This window comes from Nelusetta ayraudi, unplaced genomic scaffold (assembly GCF_046127955.1).
Source record: "Nelusetta ayraudi isolate G7.1 ecotype Tasmania unplaced genomic scaffold, CSIRO-AGI_Nayr_v1 ptg000011l, whole genome shotgun sequence".
Taxonomy (NCBI): Eukaryota; Metazoa; Chordata; class Actinopteri; order Tetraodontiformes; family Monacanthidae; genus Nelusetta; species Nelusetta ayraudi.
Genome location: NW_027466061.1, coordinates 20,348,160 through 20,368,310, shown reverse-complemented (window position 1 = coordinate 20,368,310; position 20,151 = coordinate 20,348,160). Strand labels below are relative to the sequence as shown.

General features: G+C 45.9%; 1 protein-coding gene across 3 annotated transcripts; it reads right to left on the bottom strand.

Annotated features, from left to right (window-relative positions):
- Positions 1-89: 89 nt before the first annotated feature.
- lpin2 (lipin 2) lies at positions 90-19,274 on the bottom strand. 3 transcript variants are annotated; one of them, XM_076021818.1, is made up of 20 exons: positions 18,995-19,274; positions 14,533-14,733; positions 12,325-12,420; positions 11,473-11,840; positions 11,255-11,362; positions 11,036-11,162; positions 10,617-10,941; positions 10,423-10,522; positions 10,104-10,291; positions 9,878-9,971; positions 9,728-9,797; positions 9,557-9,649; positions 9,357-9,439; positions 8,831-8,978; positions 8,312-8,460; positions 7,072-7,158; positions 5,912-6,064; positions 4,625-4,739; positions 3,848-3,951; positions 90-2,791 (listed from the first exon to the last, which is right to left on the bottom strand). In XM_076021818.1, the coding sequence occupies exons 2-20, from the start codon at positions 14,722-14,724 to the stop codon at positions 2,647-2,649; spliced, it is 2,745 nt and encodes a 914-aa protein (XP_075877933.1). In that variant the 5' UTR covers positions 14,725-14,733; positions 18,995-19,274; the 3' UTR covers positions 90-2,646. The 3 variants fall into 3 exon arrangements, with proteins under 3 accessions (XP_075877933.1, XP_075877931.1, XP_075877932.1); XM_076021816.1 differs by lacking the exon at positions 18,995-19,274 and adding an exon at positions 16,434-16,796; XM_076021817.1 differs by lacking the exon at positions 18,995-19,274 and adding an exon at positions 16,434-16,796 and having other exon boundaries at positions 11,473-11,837.
- Positions 19,275-20,151: the final 877 nt, after the last annotated feature.

The window sequence follows — 20,151 nt, the reverse complement described above, 5'->3', positions numbered from 1 at the left end:
GCTAATTGTCAAGGGGAAAAAAGAGCAGCACACTTCACGTTTTCCATTAGAAACTTTATTCAATACAAATATGACAACAAACCACACTGTTATTTTCAATACACCTGCTTTATTTCTTCTTAATAACATATTTTGTTCTCTTTTAAACACACTTAAACCACATTTCTTTTTACAAATGAAAAACACACCGTACACAGACACCATCAAAGAGCAGGCATCAAGTCCAAACACAGTCTCACAAAAGGTGATACACTTCAAGAGAAAAACAATCATCCAACAAAAGAGAAGGCATCAGAGACAGGAAATATTATGATGGGCACGTACACGGAATCATCAACATCAATCGAGTGAACACAAACAATATCATACACCATTTATCCCAGGATTGCGCAGGATGAAGTGTGATTTTTACACACAAGATGCATCACTTTCATAGAAAGAATGGAATTTCATTTGTTAATCATAAGATATATCTATCAGACTTCAACGTTCCAGGCTACAAGCAAACTAATCAAAAGGGGAGCAGGCAACATAATCATCACACAAAGAAAACATCCAAACCTACAGCGTGAAAGCAGAAACAGCGACTCAAGTCGAGCAAAGCAGATTGTGCTTTTTTGTCTCTCCCTCTCGCTCTCTCCTTCACACTCTCTGTGATGCTCGCTCTGACTTGTTTTTAATAGTTTTAGCTTTGTTTAAGCACTTTCATCTCGCAAGTTCATTACAGTTCTGGATCCACGTCAGTCGAGTGACGCGTCTGCCCGCAAGCCAGACGCAAAAAAATAATAATGTATGCGCATATAATGCCAACGAAGCCACTCAAAAAACTTCCTGTACAGTCAAGTATTTCCTGGTTGTTGGTTTTTTTTTCCTCCAATCCGACCTCGTGGCTCAACCTCTGGTCATCAGAGACTCTGAAGCAGCGTCGCAGCCCACTTTCAATCACACACACTGACACGCACCCACACAGACACGGGGGGCCACCAACAAACACACAATCCCGCTTCAATATTTACCTTCACTGACATGTTTGAGGAGCAGAGTCAGTCTCAAAGAGAGGTCAAAGTAGAGAAATTCACACTTGGTTATTTTCCCCCTGCTGGGGGTGAAGTGGCTGCGGCTGCGGCTGCCCCCGCCCCCCAACCCCCAGTTGCCTTCTTTCATCTTGGTCAAGTGCGTCAGACAAGTTTCAATAAAGCCACCGAGGGAACACGAAGTGAAAGGGTGAGTGATCCCGTCACCCGCAGCAGCAGCACTCTGCCATCACACATGGGCGTGCACATGCACAAACACACACTTTCAACCCTTCAAATTTTTCAAATCCTTCATATTAGGTTTCCTCCACATCCGCTCGTCTTCACTGTTGCGGCTCGAAACACACACACACACACACACACACACACACACACACACACACACACACACACACACACACACACACACACACACACACACACACACACACACACACACACACACACTAAAAGCTGCGTACTCTGAGGTTAGACAGGGAATGTGCATGTGTGGTACTAGTTGAGAATGTCTGCAGGGGAGGAGGCAGGAGGTGGCAACAACTGTGCAATAAAATGCAACTTCAAAAAAAAACTAAAAGAAAACAGATAGCGCAAGGATGATCATGTTTTCAACATTAACCTTGGATCAATCGCACAAATTAGCAAATTGAAGTAGCTTCATATAGCAGTTGTGATAAATAGTCTTCTTTCTTTTTCTTTGACATAAAACACATCCATCGTCATAAACAGTGTCTGCACAAACAAAACTCTGGAGTCGTCTGGATTCGAGTCACAGAATCAACGTCCAATAACAGCCCCTGAACGCACCACGAGGAGATCGCTTGCTTTTCCACTCTGAAGCGACTTCACACGCCCGTTTGTACAAGTACGACCTTGGTCGCCATCAAAAGCCGAGCATGACTCACGGAGGACGAACGTCACCAGCTCTCCGCTGGGGTGGGTTGGGGAGTGGGAGGGGGAGGGAAAGTGATCTGTTCAGCCCAACGGAGAGCTAATGACTACAGTCGTCGGAGTGAGCCAGGAACAGACACGCCTGCCAACGCCGAGCCTTCTCTGCATCACCGGCAGCAACTTTACAGCAAGACAGCTACCCTGTATAGCGCCGGAGCTGGAGGAGCAGCGGTTATTTGTCAGCCACCCTCATTATTTTTACTGTTCTTGAGAAAAAGAGTAAAAGCCTAAAAATAAGGGTTGGGTACCTGCGAGTGGGCTAAAGCAGCAGCAGCAGCAGCAGCAGCAGCAGCAGCAGCAGCTCCTCTGCCGGCAGGTGGAGTGCAGATCCTGTCACCCATTGGGAAGTTACAGACTCGGGCCTCAGATATTTCTCCATCGCATCACAAGAGAAGATGACTGAGCTTGCTGTTCATCTCTTGTCTCTCAGATTCTTTGCTCCAAAGCAAGAAACAAAGAAACCGCTCATCTTTCAGGGCTCATTACAGTTTAACAAGCTCGCGTGTGCGTGTGTCTGTGTGCGAGTGTGGTTACAACACACTAACAGGGCTCAAGTGCTTGGGGGGTGGGGGGGGGAAGTTGGGTGGAGTTTTGCATTCAAGTGCACAATGTCGATTGCATTTGCTGCGACTAAACGAAGGTGATCTCCGTGTGGCAGCGATCAGAGCAGCTCGTCGGGGTTGATGGACGGCAGCGGCTGCCTCCAGTAGCAGAAGGAGCTGTACTCCGGCATGGCAAAGGCCTCGTTCTGCTCTTTGCTCAGCAGCGGGAACACGTGCTCCACCAGCTCGCTCAGCCTGCCGTATCTGCGGAGAGACGCAACAGTGCAAAGGGTCAAGGAGACAGAAAAAGAATAGAAATAATGAAGGGGTTGCCGCCGCCGCCGACTCAGGAGCGCGTTGGCAGGCAAAGAGAAGCAAGATTGTTTTTTGTTTTGTTTTTTGCAATAACTTGACGGTTCCAATTACAGCGGCCACAAGAAGTAAAAGTAGCAGGCTAGATATTCTCTATTCTATTTTCTGTCCAGACAAGAAATTCTCAATGCAAAGAAATCAGCATTAGAGCTCTCTGTCTCTCTGCACACAGAGAATGGAGCTTAAAACAACCCACCAATGTGACTGACTCGCTTACAGAACCGGAAAAGGACGTCGTGGATGACGGCAGCCCCATCGGACGGACGGCTGCACACGAGACCAAAAATTCTAATTGAAGTGGAGCTTTCCTCAGCATTTTTAGAGCAGAGCAAAACACTGGAGTGAAATACCCACTCCGAGTTTGGACCGGCCCAGCGGGGACGGGTTTCACTGCGGCACCGACCGAGTGCAGCCGACTGATTGTAACGTTGAGGGAGAAGTTAAATAAAGTCCAGGTCATGTCAAACAGCATGAGCGTGATCATCACTCACTCTGTAGAGCTGGAGAAAAGTGCAAGGGGAAGGAAAGAATTTGCATGGAAGGCGGAGGAGTCGAGCGCCGCTTTATTAACGAGCGTCTGTCGGTGGCGATCTGCATTTTCAATGACGTACAACTGCGGCAAACGTCTGCACGCTAACACTATAGGCGCACTGGCGGCTATCCAATCCATATGCAGGAGGCCTTTTTCTGAAGTGACGGCACTGAAATTTGTGTCCTTTATGTTCCCGATCGCACGTTTGTGTTTAAATTCTGTGCCGCTTGAGACCATGCAGTTTAAATCTGACTGATTTCACAACTCTTGTCTGCAGGACAGAATCGAGGAGAAGCAAAAAAAACCAACAAAATGAGCTTTTAAAAACGCATCCGCACACATCAAGACACGAGGTAAATCTGTTTACCAACAAATCTATTTCCCCCCCTGTGTCCGTCATTGGTTACTGGACTTACGAAGACTTGTTCCCCTTGGTCTGCTCCTGGATCAGCTCCCCCTTGGGGTTGACAGTGAAGATCCTGCACAGTGGCACCCCCACCTCTTTATAGGCAAATGCATCCTGTGCAGCGACATAATGATCATCATGAAAACTTGGACGGCGACATACACAGAGCGCACGCAAGGGAGAGCAAAACAAGCAGTATCAGGACCTCGCAGCGATGAAGCTGGAAGCTGTGCGGTTCACAATTTAATGACTGTGTCTATAAAATCTTCATGAGGACTTTATGAGAACACTTTATTTTCTGAAAGCTGCTCCCACATAAATTGCACACTGGTGGAACACGATAGTAACATGAACCGCACATTTCCGGTTTGCTTTTCACCTAATGCACGTAATGGAAATAATTGTGGGCCAATTTTTTTTTGGTTTTGCCCCCGAGCAGCATGACTGTGTGTGTTATTTTTCCCTTGTTTTCTTTTCTTTGGCGAGCTTCAGACACAGACAGATGTTACTGTGGCTGACCCCCGCGCTGCTTCTTCCCGGGGCTGGTGTTTGCGCAGCTGAAGATGGGACACTGTGCCCAGCTAGAGCTCCCTTCCAGGGATGATGTCACATGGTGCCATATTACGCCAGCGACCTCAGCTTCGGTTCAGCCCTCGCACTGATTTCATGCGTTTGCGTCCGGTAGGCGATTAGCGACGGCGTCACAAGGATCCTGTGGCCGCCCGTGACAGCATCGACTGCTGGAATACGCGTAATGCCTGACATCTTCCAACATCCATTAACTCACATTAGTTCGATTCCCAAAGGCAGCGTAGAATGGCTGCTTGTTATGCTGGAACAGGTTCTTGATATCAGTAAGGCATTCAATCTTGAAGATCTCTGGTTTCTTCTCGATGACCTCCCTGAAACAAACAGCCAATCTGATCAGACAAACATATGCATGTGCTCACTGCGCGTCGCGTCTCAATTGAAGTGAACGCGGTCGAATACACGATTGGTGTTTAAACCCATTTTAACTCCTTGCAGCCGATTACATTTTCAATTAGGTTTTAATGATGCAGCTCATTGGACCTAAAGTTGTTTTGTGAGGGTATTTCTGTTGTGTGCAAAAAAAAAACAAAAAACAGGACTGAGCAAGTGAGGCAGAGAGACAATTCTGGCGGCACGTCAACATGGCATATAAGCTAAAGGTCACCGAAAAATCCCGCTGGCATGATGTATGATAATGAAAAAAACACAGCAGAGCAGCATCTGAGCTAAGACAGAAGCAAAGGAGGAAGTTTGTTTAGTTGCGGTGACCTTTGAAAGAGCATGGCTGTTACCGAGGAGACACCGGGCTGAGGCCACGCTACGTGCACCAATTTGACAATGGACCAACAGGGTTTATCAAATTTGGCTGGCATTTCGCAGTTTGTCTGAGTTGTGGGCAGAACCGATCCAGGCCGAGCGACATTTGTTCACAAAGAGCTGCAAGAGCACCAATGGTTTGCTACGGTCTTCAAAAACTTTTCAATATACCTTGATCGCTAAAGTAAAAAAACTCAAATCCAATCTCCTTCTATACGCAGCCCAATGCTGCACAGGAGAGACGAGTCATTATCGCTGCGGCTCTGCCAACGTCAATCACACTGTGAAGGCAAAGCCGTGACGCGCTCGCTTGTATGTGCAGGAACTAGTCAGAAAAAAAAGAGACAGAGAGTAAACGAGGAAAGCTACAATGAATAAATGAGTGTGGAGACAGCAATAAATTGCAACGCATGAATATATTGTAATAAGCTGCTGGCAAGGCTACCGACACACTTGATATCTTTTCAGTTAGAAATTCACTAGCTGGAGTTTTCTTGAACCGTGGCAACCTCAAAATATGAAAAGGCTGATAATAACGGATGAGGCTCTGACGAGGACCCTGAGCTGCGTACATCTGGAGACACTTAATCTGAAATGACATTCACAGACTACAGGATTACCGTCTGAAGGAGGATTTAGTGTGACAGCTTCAAGTAAGGACAATAAGGGGTTCACGTATGTTCTGGCTCCAGGAACTTGGCTATAGGCAATGAGGTGAACTCTGTACCTGTGGAAAGCAGAGAAGAGGCTGCTGGGGGACAGCATGAGGGGGCCCTGGGGTAGAATGGTGCCGCCGTCGTTGACCCACTGCAGGTAGCCTCGGGTCATGTCTGCCATGCCTATGGCCCGGGCCGAGCAATACAAGAACTTGTAGCCGTTCCTGCAAAAGGTGCAAAACAAGTTCCGGGTTTTAGTCGTTTGCTTTTTTTTTAGATCTTAGTTTTCAAGCGTAGAGACTTCAGTGGTCCAGCTTTACCAGACTGGTCTCAAGGTGTTTGCCTCTGCATCGCATCCATGGCATAGTTCAAAGTACTGCACTGAGGGAACGTGTCAAAGCACGTGTGTGTGTGTGTGTGTGTGTGTGTGTGTGTGTGCGTGCTTGTGTGTGTTTGCACATGTGCATGCAAAGCAAAGTTTTCCCTACCTTTCGACTACATTGTGTACTCAATAAACTTTAGTTTCAACACATGAGCAACATCATGAGGACTTTAAAAAGGTTTAGCATGCAGAAGTGAGCGGATCAATGGCAGCCTTGGAGTCGCCCCAACGTGTGGTTCAATTGCCTCTCAGAGGACGTGCGTCAAAACGGCGGTGTTACCCGGGGTTAACAGCAACACAGAGGCATAAATCAGGCTCAAGTCCAAACTTCCAAACAATTCCACTGATACGCTTGGTTTTATCTTCCTGCTTAAACTGATGTAGAAGCCAAGACAGTCTGTCTGAGGGTGCCGGACTTTTCTTGGCTCACACACCATGTTAGAGAACATTAGTGTAAGAACACATTGCCAATTTCATCTCTGCATAACAACCTTCACCAATCTATTTCTTTATAATGAAATTATTCAACTCAAAAACAACTGAATAGGATTATTTTTGACTATTTATTTGAAGCTATTCTTTCCACTTTCAGCGTGACATCAGAAACAGCGCGCATGACACTGTGTTTTTTTGTTTGTTGGCAATAATTCTTTCTTGATTAGAGCTCAACTTTCTGAGTCATGCACATGAACCCCCCCACCACCACCACCTCCCCTCCAATCCCCCACACACACAAACACTGGGAGAAAATATCACCTCCGGAGGGACAACTGGGAATCAAACCCAGACAGCACTAACCACCGACCATCGATTCACGCCTCCTAGACTGATTAATATCAGCGCACTTACTCAGCTACTGAGTGATAGAGCTTGGCAATGCCCTGGTGGGTCCAGTCCTTCCCTAGCTGGGGCAGGATCTGTCCAAACACATCGGACCTGTGGCAATGAAACAACCAAACAAGATATCAGCGACAGAAAGCCAGAAATGTCCTCGTGTGCGGCGGACATCACTGACAGTCCGTCTTCAAAGGCGCAGCAGATGTAGAGTAAAAGTCAAAGGTGACATTGTGCATGAATGAAGACAGAAAGCACGCCGGTGGTCCAGCCTCTTCAAAGAAGTTCATTTTCAACACCATTACTGCTTCTCATCATTAAAAGGGAACATGATGGGCTATTCTCAGATAATGAGGAACTTCTCTGGCCCCCAGTCAAACCTCCACTGATAACTGTGTATACAGACTGAAATGTAAATGGGCTCATTATAGTCCCTTACGCTAGTCACCCTGCTACTTAAGTGAAGCCACATGTCACAGGTTGGTCTGAAGAGTCACAGGGATAATTAGGCCCAGTCAGTCCGACCCGTTTGATGTTGACCATCCATGAGCCTGAAGGTGGGTGTCAGGGAGGCAGGAGACAGTGGGCTTGTGTCAGAGGTGGAGCTGCCTTTAGGCTAATTAGAAATCCTAACAAGTAGAGAAAACTGGATAATGGGCTGCCATTTAGGAGCAATGAGTCAGCTGGGAAAACTGTCCAGTTTTTTTAAAGGGACGGAAATGTTCTGTACCACCAATTAATCATCCTCTTTAATTTACAAGCAACTTATGCAATGGTGTCTGAAGTCACCGATCGTTCGCCAACTGGCCACCATCTGCTGCTATCGCAGTAGCTGTGATATTAGGGAAACCCTACTGGCTATTAATATCAATATTGTAAGAACAAAATGAACACTAATTTTGTTATTATATTCTGATTCAGAAATTCCAGACAAACAAAATATACTTCTTTTTTTTTTTTTTTTTACTAAATTGAATTTTCAGAAAAATACACAAATTTTGAATATATACATCTAATTGCTGTTTAATTGATACCCAAATGCGAAATTCATACTTGGTATAAAAGATGCATGCAGGAGAAATTCTATTGAGTGGTTACTAAAGCCAGTGGAGGCATAGGACCTGGTGATAATTTCCTACAATGCCAAGCTGATGCAAATCGTCGCATCTGTGCAAATAGTAACTGTAATAATGTAACTTTCTAAAAAATCCATCATCAGCCTGAGGAGAGGAATATGAAGCTGTGACTAACGTACTTGGTGATGGTTCCATCAATATCAGAGATGATGACTTTGTCGTCCCAGTTCCACAGGTAGATGGTGCCCTCACAGCGGCACGTGCCCTGGTACTGGGTGGTGATGCTGAACGTCACATCATTGGGCCCCTCCTTGAGTTTGAGGCTGGCCTGGTAAGACAAGGAGGAGAGCAGTGAAGCCATCTGAACTCTCACTGACAGCCCATGAGTTCCGCCAGCATCAGCTATGACTCCTTCTCAGTCTACTGTAATCAACATGTGCAGGTCTTCAGAGCCCCCTGCAGGCATTAGACTGCACTACGACAAAAGAGACAGGCCCTAGCCAGCAGAGGGCGCTTTATACTTAACAACCAAATATAACAGCCTTGAGTGTGGAGAAGAATGACGAGTCATCCACACTGCTTGATGACTATGTGGTCATAGTTAAAACACATCTTAGTGAAACCAAATGTCTTTGAGTGGGAGGGTGCTGCTCTTTTAAGCCAAGTGTTTTGTCAATGACGCGCATGAATGCACTTACTATCTGATCAGACGAGAGGCGCAGTGACTTCCTGTAGGCGTGTGGGCTAGGGTGCTGTTGACCATCTCCTGGTGGCAGCCTCTCCTGACACGATGCTGCACTCACCTCCTTGGCCTCTTCATCACTAGATGAGTCCCCTGCTTTTGGCCTACGAGGAAGAAACCATCATTACTGTTAGGTTTAACCCCAACAATTATACAAAAAGAAACACCAGGAGTCAAGCCATACTTGACTCCTGTGTGTTTCTTTTTGTATAATTGTTGGGGTTAAACCTAACAATTTCTTTTTCTTGGCTGGTTCATAGAGTCACATCAGAGCTCCACCCCCCAAAAAGATATATACTTAAAGCATTAATTGTTTTATGAACATTTAAAATGTTGGTATTTTTGTCAGACAAGAACACTTGTTTGTCAACTCGTTTCTTTTAAAATATCCTGGAGTTTTCATGAGTCACCATAACGCCACAGATTTATGAGGCAGAACTCTGACACTGACTTGTGTGTTAGGTATCAAATGCACTACTAACGGTAGGGGAAGTTTCTCCTGAATGATGGAGGGCCCTTCCTCCTCCAGATGAGACTCTTCCTTAGTCTCATGCTTGGTCTCCGACTGAGAAAATATGTAGAGAAAATATAAAAAACATGCAGATTATATACAAAAACGGCCGACATAATATTTCAGTGGTGTTTGATTGTTTGATTTTATAAGACCTGTGGCTGTACTCACCTGCTTGATCGTGCTATCTGCCCTTTTTCGCCAGAACCACCAGCGGCCTGACTTCTTTGGCATTTTCTCCTTCACCCAGGCTTCCTCTGTAGCCTAAAGAGAATCAACAATGAGATGTCCGCCATTCTTAAGTCAAGAATAACTGACATAACATAGAAAAACCTCGGTTACCTTTGGTAAATTCTTCTGAAAGGCCTGAAGACTAAGAATCAACGGTGCAGCGAGGGTCCAGTTATAATATCTGAAATCAGACACAATATTAGTATTGTCTTTACAATATATATTGCAATTAGTCATGTTGAAATATGAATGCAGACCCACCGGTTTCCTATCTTGACTACCAGATTGGGGTTATCTATAATTGCCGGGTTTTCAGCAAACTCATGGTAGTTGATGATATGCTCCATGAACCTCTCTAGAAGCAGCAGGGAGAAAGTAGCAAGTCAAAAGGGAAATTCCAAGTTAGAAAACACATTAGCGTGTAATGACAAGTGGAGTACATATCTGCAATTGGGGTAAATCATCTAAGAGTGTGGCGTTGGAGTACCTTTGGATATTTCAGAATTCTCTGTGAGGCCTCCACACAGAGACAGCGTGACATCAGGGAGGTCACTGGCTGAGTCAGAGAGGCACTCTGTGCCGCTGTCAGCTGCCGCACTGCCAACTGACTGGGGAGACTGCGAGCCAGAGCGCATCCCAGAGTCCATCCAGTGCTTAGCGGCTGCCTCGGATTCACTGGGAAGAAGACTAAACCTCAGTACGACGTTTATCCCATGTTTTAGTGGAGGATTTTTTTTTTGGATCACGCTTCTATTTTTAACAAGAACAGGTCAAGCGGCAGAATAATTAGAAGTTTCGTAACAAACCTCTTGGGAAAATATCGTGCAGCAACATCAGGTTCAAGTACATTCAGGTCATCAAGGTATATATCCTCCGGTCCCTGGTGCTGGCTCCTTTTTGGGACACCTTTATTCAACGACCCAGTTATTTATCCGTTATAAGACACACTTTCTTTTTCATAATTTCCTTTTTTGCAATGACGAAAAGGAGAATGACACACCTTTCTTCTTTGAGGGCGAGTCGCTCACTTGGCTGGTGGCAGGGGTGGAGGTCGTCACACTGGATGCGAGGACGTCCACGGGCTCTGTTGGAGTTATGGGACTCATAGCAATGCTGACTGACTCGAGTGGATTGACAGGCGTTCCAGTGGTGACAGGGGTGCGTGGCTCCGGCTTGACGATGGCAGGTAAGGACAAGTCCTCTTGCTTTCCCGCATCACTGTCATTCTGCATGGCCTCAGAGCTGAGAATGACGCGGAAGTGGGTGCTCTCTGATGGAGTGATGGTCACCGTTTTTATCAGCTCCGCTTTCTCTTTTTTGGGGACCTGGATGTTGGGAAGCAGACGGACAGGCTTAGAAAGAAGCTATCCCGCTATGTGCTTGATGCGCTCTAGAAGGTCAGCAGATGCGTGAGCTTGCCCTGGTTGTTTCCGGAAACTCCCCCCAGGTCCACTGCATGTGGGACTCGGCTCTGAGCAAACTCTCCGAGGGTCTGACGACCAGCTCTGAGTCACTTTTGGGGGAAAAGGCCTCAGACAAACTGTGGCTGAAGAAAGAAAATATATATATATAAGTACATGTATCAGCAAGGTAAGTGCTCATTTACTAGCATCTGCGCCGCTCTTTGCCAGTACACACCTGTCATCTTTTGGCCACTCCCCATCAGACAGAGGATAACTATCAAGGTTGTGTCTGACAGCAGGCAATTTTGGATCCACGTCTCGCACTGTGGTTACTGAGGGTGACCTGAATCATAGTAGAAAAAAATGTATAGAATTAAAGATCAAATGATGTCGGACGGGGCTCTTTCTGAAAAAATAAAACGCTCGTGTAGCGAATCCTGGCAGCAAACTGACCTGGACACACGTACTGCAGCTTCGTCGTCAGAGCTCAGCTCCATGTCAAATATCTCTTCATTCTGCCCATTGTTGGACATAGCAGCAGCAGTAGTAGCAGCAGGTGCATTAGCAGCGTTAGCATTACCAGTGGGGACTGACATAGGTGGGGTTAACTCATCTCGTCGAGGGTCTCCTTTATGCTTCTTCCTCCGTCTCTTCTTCTTCTTGGTTGCCACCGTGGCAGGGGCGGGAGGCTCGGGCGGGTCGTCCGGATCCACCGGGTCGTCCTCCAGAGCCTTTGCCGCCCTCTGTTCAACCTCCGATATCCAGAACAGGTGACTTTCTGTGGGTATCGGGGAGGTGGCTAGGTGGGCAGGAACAATCTGCTGAAAAATAAGCAGAGCGAGTCGAGTCAAAAGGATGAGGCAGAACAATGCTGAGGAGGTGACACGTGACTAATAGAGACCATGCTGTCTGTATGGTTTTGGTTTGCTGGTAATGTTGTCCCCAGTGAGAGAGCACTGAAAAAATGAATCATTGTTAATAATTATTACCATTCCAGCAACATGGTTTTATTGAGATATATTTGCATTAGTTGCATAGCAGTAGAGTTGGTTTAACAGAACTTTCCACACTTTCTTCCCTTCAACCATGTTGTTTATTCTTAGAGTATCAATATTCAAACCCAGGCACCAGTGGGGGTTTAGTGCTGGAAATCTTTCTGAAAGATTATGGGTTTTTTCTAATCTGAAGAATGTTCATTTCTACTTTGAAAACAGTGCAACAAACAGGTCTGTTGTTAATCTCAAGATCTTTGTCAACTTTGGTCTTTAATAGACTGTGTGTGTGTCTGTGTCTGTGTGTGCTTACATTTTGCTGTTCAGCCTCTTGTACAAAAAAAGCCTCCCCATTGTCACCGAGCTTCATGTGCAGGTCGACTGGCTCTCCATTCACTTCAATGTCGATCTGCAAGAAGTCCAAAGATGATACAACAACTGCGTTAACGGCAACTGGTGATAGTTTATAGACAATTGAGGGAGCCGAAATGCACTCTACTTTTAAAGTTGATCAATCTAAGCATGACACATGAGGTTTCGCTCTGATACAACTCTGAAATAATGCATGATGTGTCAGCAGCAAAGGGGGCCTGTGGCCACTGTCTTTGTCCTGAGGCTTTACACAGCCGACCAAGTGTGTGAATCCACTGGGTGTGAATTCTGAAGAGGCTGCCAACAGAAAGGGGGCAGTTATGACTGCCAGGAAAACCCAGAGAGCGTCCTCAGGCCATATAGACACTTGACACACAAAAGGAAAGCAGGTCATGTCTGGTAGGAGAGCTGACCTGCCAAGTCTGACAAGCTACAACCAAACCGTCAACATTAAGTCTCAGTCCGAGCCTGAATCTTCTGTTTTTACTGATGCCTTTCACTGACATTACTCCCAACTCCCCAGGCTTTTTAAGTACTGTGAGTGATGGCTGGGAGTGTCAATGCCTCACAGATAATTGGCCAGGTTAGATGAGACTAGTCCCCTTTGAAGCCTGGCAATGGGTAATGGGTGGCTTGGGTGGCATGATGTATTGAATTGTCAGCACCACGGTGGATCACTGCAGTTAACTAAGGCAGAGGATGGTTGACAGATTCTCAAATTATTGCAAAACGTGAGCTTGTTTCCCTTTTTCAGAAAAAGACCGCCTAACTTCACAGGCTCACATTTCAGAGAAATCGCTAAGGAGTAGCAGAGCTGTAATTATTGGGAAATGTTTTTAGAAACAAGCAGGCTGGAAAGAAACTTGAAAAACATTCTTAGTTGGCCAAGTGTCTTGTGCGCACAAAGTCCACAGCCAAAATCTGATTAATATTCAGCTGGCACCACCACTATTTCAACCCCACTCAATAATGTCTTGTCAAAATCCAATTTCCCTTCTCATTTACTTGGCCCCTACCTACTGAATCTATATTTAGCAACAGTCCTGGAGAATCTGACAAGGGAGCTGAGGGACACGCGCACAACAGTTACACAACAGCTCCTGTTGTTTGAGGCCTTTGCTTTTATGCCTCCTTGAGCTGCGACGCGTTCAAGTTGTACAACAGTTGCCATAGAAACCAATCATTCAGTCCTCCCCTCAAACCCATCAGCATTCCAGCTCGGTCCTGAGATAGTGTCAAAGCCCAGCAAATCATCATCGCCTCTCCCAGGAGGCAGAAGGGCTTCTTTTCAGCGAGAACACAAGATTCCTCTTCTTAAAATAAAAACCATGAACAACTTCCCCATTACCAGCCGAGCGGTGGAGGGGGATCATCTAATTTTAGCCATTACTAATTACTAGCTGAATACACAAAGGAATATTCTTCATCTTTATATAAGCTCAAAACTTGAGTGACCCTCATTACCAAAGAAGGGTTGATGGTTAAGCAGATTTGTATACAATTTTACCATTGTTGCCATTTTCACAGTAGTCCTCCAACGCTGATGTGATTATTAGTGCAAAAAGCTTTACCGCGTCAAAAAGCAGGCTGAAAAGAAAAACAGGTTTGACTTGCTTCTCCTTCCAGTCAACAAGGGCAACGCTACAAAATGCTATTTTTTCAAAAAATAAGTGACAGATGAAAATAAAACTATTGCTCCAAAACAGTGATCAACTGCTGGGAAGGTGTTCAAAGTCACAGTTTTTGAAGAGGCAATGACGTGTCTTTTTGCCCACATGTAAGGATGACTTGATACTCTCAACGTTCTGATTAGAAGACTTCACACCAGAAAGTTAACATGATTGAAACACTTGACATAGAACATCTCTTCAGTCAGTCAGTCTTTCACACAACAAAGGGAATTTCCCCATAGGAGACGTCAACACTCACTGACTAGAATATGTGGCAACTCTGACTCAGTCAGTGTTCATGCTGCACTAGACATACACTTCCTATTTGGAAATGCTGAAACTTCCTTCTTGAATCACGACACATTTAAAAACATTGGGGTTTTTTTTAAACAGAGTTGTGTTTACTTTAAACCATAATTCACGTGAGCTGTTGATTGAAGATTTTTTTTTTTTTTTTTTGCTGTTGACGGGAAACTCACCACTTTCTCTTTGGAGCGCAGCACACCCAGCTTCCCGAAGCGCACGTGGAATGGCGAGCACTGGTAGGTGCCATCTCTCTGGCGGACGACCACGACGTCGATGCAGCCCGAGAGCGTGGCCTGGTTGATGCCTTTGTACAGTTCTTTGACGGTGACCAGCACCTGACCTGCCAGCTGGCCCACGTAGTTCATGGTGTCGGCCTAAAGAGAGGAAAACAACAAAATGTTGGCAGAGCCAGGGGGCGCGATGACTGGTCGAGGTGAACTACCCGCAGAGGGAGAGGGGACTATGTTAGCCTCCAGTAGAAGTAGAAGCTCATTGTTATTCCACTCGCACACTCAGTGTTTGTCTCTTCTTGCCGAGTGTCCTCTTCTCTCCAGCCTCTTGTCCTTTGCTTTCATCCTTCAGTTCATTCTGCGGCTGCCTCTCTGTGGCACCTACCATCTCCTGACATGCATACAGACTGCTACTGTTAGCCTGCCACCGGCCGCCGTCCCACATGATCATCGTCATCATCAGCGGAAGGGGACTGAAGGCTGGGCGGAGACCTCCCCGGAGCAATGGCCGGGCGACTTGTTTACACTCATGACTTATTTCATGTCAGATAAAATATCCAGATTTGGCTGATTTAGGTGGAATTTATATTGCTACACATTAGAACAACAACAATTTCAGAATATTGTACCAGAAATCGGAAAGTCTGACAAAATGTGTGTTTGTCCAGCGTTGTTGCAAGACTGCCGCGTGAGCTCAACAATTTGCTAAACAAGCACATTTTTGGTGCGTCCAGGTCATGGTCTAGTTGGTAAAGAAGGTAAACACTTGCCGGCCTAACGAGGTGTGAGTGAACTCCTGTCCTCCGATGGCACGCTAACCTTTCAACCCTTTTCTTTCTGCACGCGTGTTTCGGTCCGTGTTTGGTGGTGGTGGGGGGAGGGGTGGGGGTTTCGAGGCGTAACATGTTGCTACTATGAAACTCTTCAAGGTGGTCAAGCCGCAGGAAACTTGCACTACATTCTAAAACTGCTCACAGAATTTTGAAACACAGGGAAATGATACCAAAATGCAAAAAACAAAAATGTAATTAGTCTTAACAGTTCAAAAAAGCTGTTTAAACACATACTACTACTTGTCTCCATACAACAAAGTCACGTTGACGAACATTTTATCTACTGCAGGCCACAGCCTTCTTATGTCAACTCAGAGATAATATGTAAAACATGTATTATGTCAACTTAGTACTACAAATAAAACTGAACGGAAGAGCTGGATATTTTTGGGAAGACACGTGAGATGAGCAAGACAACGGGAGAAAAAATCTCTTGCCCAAAATAATTCAGATTCTCGAATGTCAAAGACTCACACAAATGTTTCTTTGCGGGGGAAAAAAAAACAACAGAAAAAATAGAAACATTTCCACGTCAATCACCGTGATCAGGAAACACCCGACCAAGCTGGGCGACAATTAGGGTTGCCACCTGTCCCGTTTTTACCTCTTTTTTCACCACCTGTCCCGGGGAAAATAAAATCCCTCCCGGGACACAATTTGTCCCGTTTTTTAGGGAAAATGACGAAACCTCATTTGATTTGCGGCTGTGGTCTAGACAGGGTTGCCAACCCTCACGTAAAATACGCACTTGTCCCGTATTTGGCAACTAAAAAACCTGTCCCGTAATGAACTGATACGGGACGCACTTCACTTTGTCCCGTATATTTCGGGGAGCCCCCCCGTCGTCGACAGACTTGAGAGAGATCCCCCCCCGAGATGTCCCGGATTTGAAACTCTAGGAGGTGGCAACCCTACGACAATAAATAAAAACAAACTGCGCTCCAAAGGTGACTAAGAGGGTAATCACCTCTCCGGCCTGACTGACCCATGGACCTCTGTGCCCTGACTCACCAGGGACCACGGTGACCTCAGAGACGAGGACTCATCCTGCTCGCTCTGGTCTGTGTTGTCTTCTGTGTTGCTGGTCAAGAGCTCCCCGTCCTCCCAGGACCTCTGTCTCTTCATCACAACTGCCTGGCGCACACCTCAGGATATTCCACTGGGACCGGGTTCCTCTTCTCCCAGACTTCCATCACATCCTGACTCTAAGCTCATAAACAACCAACCCTAATCAAGTCCGAGTTGACCCTCGCACAGAAAACACCCGCAGCGATTGCGCAACGCTGCCATAAACTTTGTCATTTCTCTTCTGTGAATATTTTTTCCCTATAGAATGCGCACATGTACTTATCCAGTCAGCTGACAGGACACAGAGGATACAGCCAATGGGACGGCGACAGTAAGGTTGTGGAGCGTGACAGATAAGTGATGGCCAATGCCTGTGAACGGCCAGGCAATGTTTTTCCCCCGATAACAGGCCGAGTGAAGTCGTACCGCTCGCTGTGACGCTCTGACACGGTTGGTCACGTGTCCACCACAGCCGCTGCAGCCTGTACTTTGTAATCAAAGGGGGAGGAGGTGGGGGCCGGGAACATTGACTGTTTGTGGAGTTTAATTAATAATTGTCATTGTTTAAATGCCATACTGATCTCTTATGACTCTTTATCTGGACAGATTACTAGTCAAACATGGCAAAAAGGGTATTAAACCCTGAAGGGTTCATCTGAAGCTAAATGAATATTCAGATTGTACAGTCTAAACAGGTTGCTATGTGCTACAGCAAATTCAGTCAGTTTAGTCACCAAGAGGTTGACGCTGGTCCAACTTTGGACGTTCCCAAGCAGATCCCTAAGACAAACACAAATGCATGACGCCGTTCCAAGCAAGGCTCATTGTTAGAATCCCATCTGATTTTCTAATAACAACACCTCACAAAAAAACACCAGGCCCACTGGGTACAAAACTGCTGGCTCATTCTTAACATGCATTTCCACTTTTTTTTCTGTCCCTCTTACAGAATGACATAGTTATGTTAAGACAACGCAAAGTGGTAAACAAGAAGCTCCTGCCTGTAACAAAACTTTGCACTAAGGTGTCAGTGTTATGGTCCTAGCGTCTCTGCTTTGACTATGATCACCGTGTGGGGTCTGGAATGACGCATGAAGCAATGGCCATTTATTTGAATGGAGCGACAAAACAATCAATCCTGTGGGGTAGCCGTAAGGCTCATGTTACACCAGTGTAGGGTTACATCAAACTGCCTGACAGTGAGCCCGCGTTGTGTATTGTGTGACAAAACCCACGGCAACGCTGCAACGGCCTCCAAGACAAACCATAACATTTCAGGTGGGGAACAAAAACTTTACATCCAAGTCTTTTTAGCTTGCGAGCCAACTGGGTAAATTGTTTGTGTTCGGGGGGGAATGGTGTCGTGATTCATTTTTATGGTATTTTCCAGAGATGGTCACCGCGCAGCCACAAAGCACGCCCCGAAAAACCAAACCAGATGAAATGGCATAGATGAGTGTACCGTGTCTGTTTAAACACTTTAAAACTTTAAAAATATTGTATAAAACACACGTGAGTGGAGTTAACGATGGCAAATGTACCCCAGCAGCATAACGAAAGCTAAAATTGTGGCCAAAAAACGAGGTCATTTTGAGGCTATAGGCCAGTTTATGGATTTTCTAATGTTGGCCAATGTTTAATTGTAGAATGTGATAATTGACTTACTGACAGCAGATATAAGGACCTGTATGCAACACATTCACATTAAATGACTGAGGAGATTTTTGTTTTGTTTTTTTGCTTAACTCACTGAACAGCCACACAGCTGAATACCTGCTAGTGTTTATCAACCACAGGTTACACAGTAGTGTTTGGTGAAGTGGCAGGCGCCGTTGTGTTGACAAGGCGACAAAAACATCGGTGAAACGCCAGCTAGCACCACTCCACCTTACTGTTGTATTTATGCTTAAGTCCAGTGTAAATAACGACACAGGGCTTCGTTTTAACGCTTCGTAACTCATATCCTATGGTGTAAGATTAGTACACGAGCTGATTTTGCGGCAATATGTGTTAGAAAACAAAATATATGTTGTATTTATTGTTGTGCAACCACGGCTGAGTGCATTGACGGTTCTAACAAAAAAAAGACTGGAGCAGACAGTAGTCGAACGAACTGGAATGAAATGAATGAACACATCGTACAGCTAATGTTAGCCGGCCGGTTGCCAGCCGCGTTACCCTCAGGCCAGCTCGACTCATTTCTGTACGGTTACCGTTAGCGAAAGGAAAAATGGTAACACCGTGACGGACAGAAGGCACGGCTAGCCCGAGCAAGTCGGCAGTTTTGCCCCCCAAAAAAATAGCGTATGTGAAATTATCCCACTGTGGATACGCTTTCAACGTCACGCCTATGACAAAATAGTGTTCACATCGAAAATATTAGCCATCAACTGCGCTAGCTAGCGTTAGCTGACGGCACAATTAGGTTCCAAATGTGGATGATTAGAAGCAGCGCCAGGCGCCGGTGATATGGTTTCAAAAACATCAAAACGGAAACCGGTTACCTTTCGGTTGCTTCAGCGAAACGCTGCCGTCGACGATGGTGACAGTGTCCCTCAGCGAGTCCCCATTATATGCGGTCGGGAAACTCCTCGGAAGCCTCTTGACGTGTCCGTGGCTGGACCACCGTGGCTGACTGGGGCGACTGGGATCACGACGCTGGGGTTGGTGGGACAGGGAGCCGCACTGTGGCGGCGCACTCGCACAGCTGGCGACGCTTCGGTCTGATGTCCGACTGGCGTAAACTCATGACACAATTGTACGAGACTTTGACTGGAGTGGCTCATGACACACATTTAACAGGTCGGCTCGTCGCGCCCAGCTTTCCACAAAGTGTGACAACGGACGGCGCGTCAGTCAACCTGATACCTCCGCGCTGTCAACAAACATTAAAGAACTGCGTGTGTTTAAGGACACCGTGTTCCCGTTAAAGCGTTTTAAATCAGACCCCAACATACTTTTCATGTACTTGATTCGTCCCTCCCCCTGTTGAAGTTGTTTTAATGGTTGTGTATGATAGAAAAAAAAAAAAAGGTATGTTTACTTTACTAACAAGACACACAGCCTCAGGTGAGAAAAGTTGCAAGGCACTATCCCTCCATTATACCCAGGGGCGGCGCTAGGTGGTGGCACGGTGGTGGCCGTGGCCACCCCTACGGCGGGGAAATAATTTGACTGAAGGCATTACACTTTCAGACTACTGCATCTTAAGTCACTTCTTTGTCGACTGATGTATGATGTCTTTCTTAACGTGTGTTTCTGACTTGACGATTGTTCTTTGGGAAACAAGACACTCAAAGAAGAACTTTACTGCAACCCCAACGCTGACCCTAGGACAGTAGGAACACGCTTATATCGATTTATGATTAACACTGGGGAAGATCTACTGCTCTGTGATTCATAGGCCGACTGTTATAAGGTCACAATGAAAACATGTAATAAACACTACAGTAATAATAGACACTTGCAGTATTTACTTATTGCCACCCCTGTGTCAGTAATGATCTCACCCTGGATACCCCAAATAATTTTTTTTTTGTTGGCTTAACCACTGATTAAACCTGAAACACAATATTCTCTCACGTCCCCATCAGTTCATACTTCCTTGTCTTTTCATCCTTTTTCTTGGAAAGACAGACCTCCAAAGTAAGGCTGTGCACAA